The sequence below is a fragment of the Oncorhynchus mykiss genome, chromosome 18 (genome assembly GCF_013265735.2).
Source record: "Oncorhynchus mykiss isolate Arlee chromosome 18, USDA_OmykA_1.1, whole genome shotgun sequence".
Lineage (NCBI taxonomy): Eukaryota > Metazoa > Chordata > Actinopteri > Salmoniformes > Salmonidae > Oncorhynchus > Oncorhynchus mykiss.
The window spans coordinates 7312326-7323041 of record NC_048582.1 but is presented as its reverse complement, the minus strand read 5'-3'; the positions used below and the strand labels follow the sequence as shown (position 1 = coordinate 7323041).

The 10716-nt window shown below is 42.2% G+C and overlaps 1 protein-coding gene across 1 annotated transcript in view; it reads right to left on the bottom strand.

Annotated features, from left to right (window-relative positions):
* Nucleotides 1–2549, bottom strand: part of LOC110500299 (angiotensin-converting enzyme 2) — an 18954-nt gene extending 16405 nt beyond the window's left edge. Inside the window, exons 1-3 of the mRNA XM_036951559.1 lie at nucleotides 2275–2549; nucleotides 1812–1970; nucleotides 445–538 (exon numbers count right to left, since the gene is read on the bottom strand). Of these exons, the coding sequence (XP_036807454.1) occupies nucleotides 445–538; nucleotides 1812–1970; nucleotides 2275–2466 (445 nt within the window). The 5' untranslated portion in view covers nucleotides 2467–2549. The remainder of the gene's footprint in view (nucleotides 1–444; nucleotides 539–1811; nucleotides 1971–2274) is intronic.
* Nucleotides 2550–10716: the final 8167 nt, after the last annotated feature.

The window sequence follows — 10716 nt, the reverse complement described above, 5'->3', positions numbered from 1 at the left end:
CCAAAACATCCAAAACCTGAAGTGAGGAGACACCTTTTACAATAAATACTATTCCTTCAAAACTAGGGGAGTTTTTCGCCAGGGTTTTTTGTTGTTGAAGTATCTGACAGAGTGACTAGTAGTCTTGAGATATACCGTTTTTATTCAAGTCTAGGGTCTGCATCCCACTGGTACACAATTTAGTACACTACTTTTTACCCTATATTTTGCTCTACGTTTGACACTACTAGGGCCCTGGTCAAAAGTAGTGCCCTATGTAGGGAATAGAGTGCCGTTTGGGACTCAGTCAATGACCTTGGACATCCGTAAAAGGGCAGTCGGTCGTAAAGTCAGGTTGCCACAGCCGAGCTGACAGTTGGTACTTTGTACCCATACCAAATGGCACCCTATTCATTACTTAGTGTCCTACTTTCCCCCAGGGCCATGTGGGACTCTGGCCTTTACCTGGTTCCAAGGTTTGACAGTCTAAGGGGTCTTCTCTCTTGCACACCGTGCCTGTACTGTAGATGGAGCTCATCTCATTCATCACTTTGTTCAGCTGACATGAAGTACAACAACAACAACAACATCAACAACAACATTAACAACAACAACATTAACAACAACAACATTAACAACAACAACATTAACATCAACAACAACATCAACAACAACATCAACAACAACAACAACATCAACAACATTAACAACATCAACAACAACATCAACAACAACATTAACATCAACAACAACATCAACAACAACATCAACAACATCAACAACAACATCAACAACAACATTAACAACAACAACATTAACAACAACAACATTAACAACAACAACATTAACAACAACAACATTAACAACAACAACATTAACAACAACAACATCAACAACAACAAAAAGAACAACAAGTTATGCTATGTTGCCTGTTCCCGTGAGTATTTGACTAGCCTGTAATAGAAGAGATGAGGACAGTCAGACTAATAGAAGAGATGAGGACAGTCAGACTAGTAGAAGAGATGAGGACAGTCAGACTAATAGAAGAGATGAGGACAGTCAGACTAATAGAAGAGATGAGGACAGTCAGACTAATAGAAGAGATGAGGACAGTCAGACTAATAGAAGAGATGAGGACAGCCAGACTAATAGAAGAGATGAGGACAGCCAGACTAATAGAAGAGATGAGGACAGTCAGACTAATAGAAGAGATGAGGACAGTCAGACTAATAGAAGAGATGAGGACAGTCAGACTAATAGAAGAGATGAGGACAGTCAGACTAATAGAAGAGATGAGGACAGTCAGACTAATAGAAGAGATGAGGACAGTCAGACTAATAGAAGAGACGAGGACAGTCAGGCTAATAGAAGAGATGAGGACAGTCAGACTAATAGAAGAGACGAGGACAGTCAGACTAATAGAAGAGATGAGGACAGTCAGACTAATAGAAGAGATGAGGACAGTCAGACTAATAGAAGAGACGAGGACAGTCAGGCTAATAGAAGAGACGAGGACAGTCAGACTAATAGAAGAGATGAGGACAGTCAGACTAATAGAAGAGATGAGGACAGTCAGACTAATAGAAGAGATGAGGACAGTCAGACTAATAGAAGAGATGAGGACAGTCAGACTAATAGAAGAGATGAGGACAGTCAGACTAATAGAATAGATGACGACAGTCAGACTAATAGAAGAGATGAGGACAGTCAGGCTAATAGAAGAGATGAGGACAGTCAGGGTAATAGAAGAGATGAGGACAGTCAGACTAATAGAAGAGATGAGGACAGTCAGACTAATAGAAGAGAGGTAGCAGTGAAAGAATGTGTCTCACATGTGCCGCTTTGTCTGCGGACAAGGCCCCAGAGCCCTTGTCCTGGAGGGAAATCAGCTGGAGTCTGATCAATGGATCACTGATCTGATCGATTGGAAACTTCTCCGACTCCTTGGATACTGTGCTGTAGTATTCTCCCCAGATTGTGCTCTGTACACCCTGAAACCATTAACAAAACATTGACAGAAATTACATTTGATTCATAATATTAACAATACAATACAATAGACCATATCAAATAACTAGTTGTCTGTCTGGAGTTATGTGTTGAGATGTAGCCTACTAATTCAAAATTGACAGCAATATACCATTATTGACATTGTTCAGAACCAGAACCATAGATCCACCGTGTTTCTCAATTCAGTCTTGTGGACCCCCAGCTATAGGCCATAGGAGGTCTCTGAAGATGGCTTTGAAACTCTGCCTTTCATTAGTGCCACTTTAAATCTACCAGAAAACTCACCAGTTTGTCTAAATTCTCCTGGGAAATATCTGTGTTGTACGCCCATGATGCCAGGGAATACTGATACATGAGATGAGTAGCGTTCCCATCAAACTGGTCCAGAAACTCCTGTGCCCTTCTCTCTAAGTCTGACTGTGCTGCCACACAGGCCACAGCAATCAGCCCCACTAGAAGAAGCCTGGTCATAGACATCCTGTATGAATGTCCTCCACGGTCACACTGAGACCGCTTCAGTTTCTTACTCACTCATATCTAACTATAAGAGCTGTCTTCGCCCTTTGGTCAGAGTCATAACTCCAGCGTGTATCTTGTCCTTTATACACCGATGGGTGGATAGAAGGGTACAGTGTACGTCAGAGGGCCAGCTATCGCACGGCAGATGGGCTACTATCTCAAACATAACATTGCCTTTGTTCTACAACTATAACATTGTCTTGAAGTTACTGACAGTTTCTAAGTCTTGCTGTAACTTCTGCGCTGAGACAGTGAACATGTACACGTTTGAGGTGTGTGTGTGTGTGTGTGTGTGTGTGTGTGTGTGTGTGTGTGCCAAACCCATCACACTAGAGTAGAGTAGAATAGAACAGAATAGAATAGAACAGAATAAAATAGAACAGAGTAGAGTAGAATAGAATAGAACAGAGTAGAATAGAACAGAGTAGATTAGAATAGAACAGAGTAGAATAGAATAGAATAGAACAGAGTAGAATAGAATAGAGTAGAGTAGAATAGAATAGAACAGAGTAGAGCAGAGTAGAATAGAATAGAACAGAGTAGAGTAGAATAGAATAGAACAGAGTAGAATAGAACAGAGTAGAATAGAATAGAACAGAGTAGAATAGAACAGAGTAGAGTAGAATAGAATAGAACAGAGTAGAGCAGAGTAGAATAGAATAGAACAGAGTAGAGTAGAATAGAATAGAACAGAGTAGAGTAGAATAGAATATAATAAAATAGAACAGAGTAGAATAGAATAGAACAGAGTAGAGTAGAATATAATAGAATAGAACAGAGTAGAGTAGAATAGAATAGAACAGAGTAGAATAGAACAGAGTAGAATAGAACAGAGTAGAATAGAATAGAATAGAACAGAGTAGAGTAGAATAGAACAGAGTAGAATAGAATAGAATAGAACAGAGTAGAGTCGAATAGAATAGAATAGAACAGATTAGAGTAGAACAGAATAGAACAGAGTAGAACAGAGTAGAGTAGAACAGAGTAGAACAGAATAGAATAGAACAAAACAGAGTAGAGTAGAGTAGAATAGAATAGAGTAGAATAGAACAGAGTAGAATAGAGTAGAGTAGAGTAGAACAGAGTAGAGTAGAGTCTTTATTATCCACAGGGGGCAATTCATTTTGCAGCACATAGTGGAAACACATTGAACACATGACAATAAATAAATATAAAAACAATATATACCGCAGGGTTCCCCAACTGGTGGCCCGCGAGCCGAATTTGGCCCACAGGGATTTTATATGTCCCCTCAAGTTCTCTCAGCCAATTATTATTTATTTTATTTTACTTAAAATACTGTCAAAGCACCAGCAAAACGGCTCCAAGTGATTTTAATTTTGGAAATCTATTCCCACGTATATGTCACGCCCTGACCATAGTAAGCTGTTTATTCTCTGTGTTGGTTGGGGCGTGATAGTGACTAGGGTGGGTCATCTAGGTTTTTTGTATGTCTATGTTGGCCTGATATGGTTCCCAATCAGAGAGAGCTGTTTATCGTTGTCTCTGATTGGGGATCATATTTAGGTAGCCATTTCCCTCATTTGTGTTTGTGGGATCTTGTCTACATTGAGTTGCCTGAGTGCACACCAGTAGCTTCACGTTTCGTTTAAACTTTATTGTTTTTGTTTTGGTGAGTTTCTCTTTATTAAAAACATGTGGAACTTTGGTCACGCTGCACCTTGGTCTCCTCATTACGACGAACGTGAGAGATGTATGTGATCTTATACTGTACAAATGTAAGCAAGGTTTGAAATGATTACGTTGTATTCAAATATTATATCTGGGATTCAAAATGCTGTCAATTTGCAGTCTACAAATGATGTGTCATTATGTTCTGACCCCCTGACCATCAGCTGAAGAAAAAAGCCTCCCGCGGCTGAATCTCGTGGTTATATACTACAATATCCACACAGCTACCAGTACTACTAGAGGTTATTGAGACAGCTGATGGCAGCTAGGTCGTATAACCCTGATCTCCTGGTCCAGCTGCACTAAAGTACATCAGTACTGTGTGGCCATAAAAACATCCATTAAGACTTTGTCCCAAATTTGACCATGTTCCCTATGTGGTGCACTACTTTTGACTAGGGCCCTATGGCCCATAGTGCACTGTGTAGGGAATAGGGTGCCATTTGGGACATGCCCTAAAAGGAACTCAAACCAAACTTAAAATGTATTAGGGAGTTTTTCCTAGCCACCGTGCTTCTACCGTGCTTCTACACCTGCTTTGCTTGCTGTTTTGGGGTTTTAGGCTGGGTTTCTGTACAGCACTTTGAGATATCAGCTGATGTACGAAGGGCTGTATAAATACATTTGATTTGATTTGATATTAGCTCTGTTCAATGCAGGAAATGACTGCACAAATGTTTGGATTTTTAACAGTTAGTCATCTCAAATGCACCACTGCAAATGTTTAGCAAACTTTTCCCAAAACATAGATACTTTATAACACTTAACAAAAATACTTTATATTTATATAACAATATATTTATTGTTCGTCAATAAGCCTTTAATAGATTGTTTATAAGGAACTACTTTATTAACACAGGGAAGGAAACTCATTTTAACAGATCAATTCCCAACGGTTTGGTTTCCTGTGTCCTTAGCTGTACTTCAGCTGTACTTCAGCTGTACTTCAGCTGTACTTCAGCAGGGGAACATGATTTAAAAAATATACGGCAGGTCTTAATTGGCCTCTAGGTTGTAGCTGACACCTTATCAGACGCAGGGACTATTACAGGCAGGATGGAAACTGCAAGACATGCACCTTTGGGCCCTAAAGGGAGATAAGTATCGATCAGATCAAGGCAAAGTTGATTATTAAACTTGTTATTACAACAATATGATAACAGATATCTGACCCCAGTACCTGCAGTCCCCAGTATTGTATTTCTGTCTCAGTAAATGAATCAGCAGGAGAACAGCTGAAAGGGATTGTGGGGGGTTTTCCATCTTGTTCAACTCATTCATTTTATATCACTATATCATCATATGCTTTGGGTTTCATTTTATTGGTCTACTAAAACAAAACAACTAATGGACTTTTTGCATTTTGTCAGTACACTATATATATATTTTTTAAATCTCTTTACCTCAGAATGGAGTTGTCGTTTATTTTGGACTGAATGTGTATTGCAGGAGTATCCAGAGAGATGAAACTGCTAAAAGGTGTTGCCTAGTGACCAAAAAGTCACATGGGGTGTTTCTTTCTTCTGTCTGTGTTTACCTGACTGACCTCCAGTATTATAGAGTCACTTCCTGTGTGGCCCCTAGGCCGTGGTGGAAGGATACCTGTTCAACCTGTTCAGGCTTTCAGTGCATCGCCCGCGTAACCGTATCACTCCCTCCATGTCTGCCTCAGGATCAGGTGACAATGTCTGCGTTCCTAATGACACCCTATGTCCTATTGAGTGCACTAGGTTACTTTTGACCAGAGCACTATGAACCCTAGTCAACGTTTGTGCACTCTATAGAGAATAAGAAGCCATTTGGGACACAGGCTGTTTACCCGAATATCAAGTGTCTGTGACTTCAGGCCAAAACACAGAGGAGTTCCCTCACTTGTCACTGTTACACCAGAGATTAATATTCTAGTGTCATGACTGACAGGACGAACAATAACATCGTAAACCATCCCTTTTAATGTCCTTTCAGGAAATGGCTGTTTTTGAGTTGTTATCATTATGTAGCTGCTTGATATCATTGCAACTTAGATAACACCCTGAGAGAGAGAGTGAGAGAGAGAATGAGAGAGAGAGTGTGAGAGAGAGAGTGTGAGAGAGAGAGTGTGAGAGAGAGAGTGTGAGAGAGAGAGAGAGAGAGAGAGAGAGACAGAGAGAGACAGAGACAGAGAGACCTCCATTAGTGATGCTGCATGTGATTGATTCCAGGAAGATGAAGTTACGAGATCTGCCACAAGAGGGGGCTGCTCTATAGTCACAGAAGAATCAGCCTCTCTCTCTCTCTCTCTCTCTCTCTCTCTCTCTCTCTCATGTTCTGACATAACTATCAGGTATTCCAGGAATAGCTTTATCAGACAGAAATGTATATTTTTGCCTTTAGTACTAAAGCCGATAGAAAGTAATTGAATAACACATTCAGACATGGAAAAAAAGTACTGTCAAAAAATCTATTATAAGAAACAAGATTTGGAAGTGTCAGTCCTAAATCACATATAGTTTTTAACCCCTTTTCGGGAGTAGGCACAAACTACCTTCGACTCCTATTAGTTGTTTTAATCCAGTCCCGGTTACCTTCAGACGAGTCCCATCATGAACACATCATTGTGTTTGTGAGATAGAGTAGTCATAATCGTTTTTAATAGGTCCAACCGTTCAGATGCTCCAGGCGTTTTTTGTGAGAAGACAGATTTTTGGGGATGTCTCATGGTCTGACAAACACCTCTCTGTCACCTTTCACCTCAGATGTGGAAGAGGTCTGATAAACACCACTCTGTCACCTTTCACCTCAGATGTGGAAGAGGTCTGATAAACACCACTCTGTCACCTTTCACCTCAGATGTGGAAGAGGTCTGATAAACACCTCTCTGTCACCTTTCACCTCAGATGTGGAAGTGGTTTGACAAACACCTCTCTGTCACCTTTCACCTCAGATGTGGAAGAGGTCTGATAAACACCTCTCTGTCACCTTTCACCTCAGATGTCTCATGGTCTGATAAACACCTCTCTGTCACCTTTCACCTCAGATGTGGAAGAGGTCTGATAAACACCTCTCTGTCACCTTTCACCTCAGATGTGGAAGAGGTCTGATAAACACCTCTCTGTCACCTTTCACCTCAGATGTGGAAGAGGTCTGATAAACACCTCTCTGTCACCTTTCACCTCAGATGTGGAAGAGGTCTGATAAACACCTCTCTGTCACCTTTCACCTCAGATGTGGAAGAGGTCTGATAAACACCTCTCTGTCACCTTTCACCTCAGATGTGGAAGAGGTCTGATAAACACCTCTCTGTCACCTTTCACCTCAGATGTGGAAGAGGTCTGATAAACACCTCTCTGTCACCTTTCACCTCAGATGTGGAAGAGGTCTGATAAACACCTCTCTGTCACCTTTCACCTCAGATGTGGAAGAGGTCTGATAAACACCTCTCTGTCACCTTTCACCTCAGATGTGGAAGAGGTCTGATAAACACCTCTCTGTCACCATTCACCTCAGATGTGGAAGAGGTCTGATAAACACCTCTCTGTCACCTTTCACCTCAGATGTGGAAGAGGTCTGATAAACACCTCTCTGTCACCTTTCACCTCAGATGTGGAAGAGGTCTGATAAACACCTCTCTGTCACCTTTCACCTCAGATGTGGAAGAGGTCTGATAAACACCTCTCTGTCACCTTTCACCTCAGATGTGGAAGTGGTCTGATAAACACCTCTCTGTCACCTTTCACCTCAGATGTGGAAGAGGTCTGATAAACACCACTCTGTCACCTTTCACCTCAGATGTGGAAGAGGTCTGATAAACACCACTCTGTCACCTTTCACCTCAGATGTGGAAGAGGTCTGATAAACACCTCTCTGTCACTTTTCACCTCAGATGTGGAAGTGGTCTGATAAACACCTCTCTGTCACCTTTCACCTCAGATGTGGAAGTGGTCTGATAAACACCTCTCTGTCACCTTTCACCTCAGATGTGGAAGAGGTCTGATAAACACCTCTCTGTCACCTTTCACCTCAGATGTGGATGAGGTGGTTTGAGAGGCAGTCCATGCAAAAACACTTATCTCTAATATCTTTAACTGACTGATTTTTACAGGGATTTGTTTGTTATGTACCGTATATGTTGACGTACCGGTGCATCAATCGACTCTGGGGGTTAATAAACATATATTGTTTAAACCAGCTGAAAATCCTGCCATCCAGGACCTATACACAGTATACAAGGCAGTGTCAGAGGAAGGCCCAAAAAATTGTCAAAGACTCCAGTCACCCAAGTCATAGACTGTTCTCTGCTACCGCACGGCAAGCAGTACCGGAGCACCAAGGTCAGGTCCTAAAGGCTTCTTAACAGCTTCTACCCCCATAAGACTGCTGAACAATTCATCAAATGGCCACCCGGACTATTTACATTGAGCTACTCGCTGTTTATTATCTTTGTATAGTCACTTCACCCCTACTTACATGTACAGATGACCTCGACTAACCTGTATCCCCGCACATTAACTCAGTACCAGTACCCTCTGTATATAGCCTCGTTATTGTCATTTAATTTTATTGTGTTACTTTTTATTAAATGTTTTACTTTAGTTTATTTAGTAAATATTTTCTTAACTCTATTTATTGAACTGCATTGTTGGTTAAGGGCTTGTCAGTAAGCATTTCACGATAAGGTCTACCTACACCTGTTGTATTCAGCATTTCACGATAAGGTCTACCTACACCTGTTGTATTCGGTGCATGTGACAAATTTGATTTGATTTGAAATCCAGGGTTTCTTTTGTCAAAATGTTTTGTTATATTTCAGTCTTCTGTGATGTATATAAAGTGTAATTGTCACGCCCTGATCTGTTTCACCTGTCCTTGTGATTGTCTCCACCCCCCTCCAGGTGCCGCCCATCTTCCCCGTTATCCCCTGGGTATTTATACCTGGGTTTTCTGTCTGTCTGTTGCCAGTTCGTCTTGTTTGTTAAAGCCTACCAGTGTTTTGTCTCAGCTCCTGTTTACCCCTAGTCTCTCTTTGTTAGAGCCTACCAGTGGTTTGTCTCAGCTCCTGTTTACCCCTAGTCTCTCTTTGTTAGAGCCTACCAGTGGTTTGTCTCAGCTCCTGTTTACCCCTAGTCTCTCTTTGTTAGAGCCTACCAGTGGTTGGTCTCAGCTCCTGTTTACCCCTAGTCTCTCTTTGTTAGAGCCTACCAGTGGTTGGTCTCAGCTCCTGTTTACCCCTAGTCTCTCTTTGTTAGAGCCTACCAGTGGTTGGTCTCAGCTCCTGTTTACCCCTAGTCTCTGTTTGTTAAAGCCTACCAGTGGTTGGTCTCAGCTCCTGTTTACCCCTAGTCTCTCTTTGTTAGAGCCTACCAGTGGTTGGTCTCAGCTCCTGTTTACCCCTAGTCTCTGTTTGTTAAAGCCTACCAGTGGTTTGTCTCAGCTCCTGTTTGCCCCTAGTCTCTCTTTCTCGTCCTCCTGGTTTTTGACCTTTGCCTGTCCTGACCTTGTTCTCAGCCGCCTGAACACTGCCTGACCTGACCCTGGGCCTGCCTGCCGTCCTGTACCTTGGTCTCTGCTCTGGATTATCGACCCCTGCCTGACCTGACCTGTCGTTTGCCTGCTCCTGTGGTTACAATAAACATTGTTACTTTGCAATACATTTCAACTCTATATCTGACATGATACAGGTGTCTTCTTTTGTTAAACCCATAACCATGTGTGTGAGGTGGATACTGTTGTTAAACCCATAACCACGTGTGTGAGGTGGATACTGTTGTTATACCCATAACCATGTGTGTGAGGTGGATACTGTTGTTAAACCCATAACCATGTGTGTGAGGTGGATACTGTTGTTAAACCCATAACCATGTGTGTGAGGTGGATACTGTTGTTAAGCCCATAACCATGTGTGTGAGGTGGATACTGTTGTTAAACCCATAACCATGTGTGTGAGGTGGATACTGTTGTTAAACCCATAACCATGTGTGTGAGGTTAGAGCCTGTCCCTCAGCTTTGTAGGAGACCGGACACTGAACCACTGTGATCACCCCTAGAGCCTGTCCCTCAGCTTTGTAGGAGACCGGACACTGAACCACTGTGATCACCTCTAGAGCCTGTCCCTCAGCTTTGTAGGAGACCGGACACTGAACCACTGTGATCACCTCTAGAGCCTGTTCCTCAGCTTTGCTAACTTAGCAGTTCTGTTCTAGTACAGAGGTGGGGAGCCTCACCATAGACAGAGCTCAGACTGAGGCCCTCTGAATGATTCTGACACAACAGTATGGATTAAGTGAAACACTCGTTCAGCAAAACTATGAATGAACGCCCAGGAAACCCCTGTTGAGTGAACTTGAATAACATCCATTCATTCAACTTGAATGTGTCTGCGGATAGGACCCCTATACAGAACCAGGCCTGACAGGGGTGTGTTTAAGGACCACTATACAGAACCAGGCCTGACAGGGGTGTGTTTAAGGACCACTATACAGAACCAGGCCTGACAGGGGTGTGGTAAATGACCACTATACAGAACCAGGCCTGACAGGG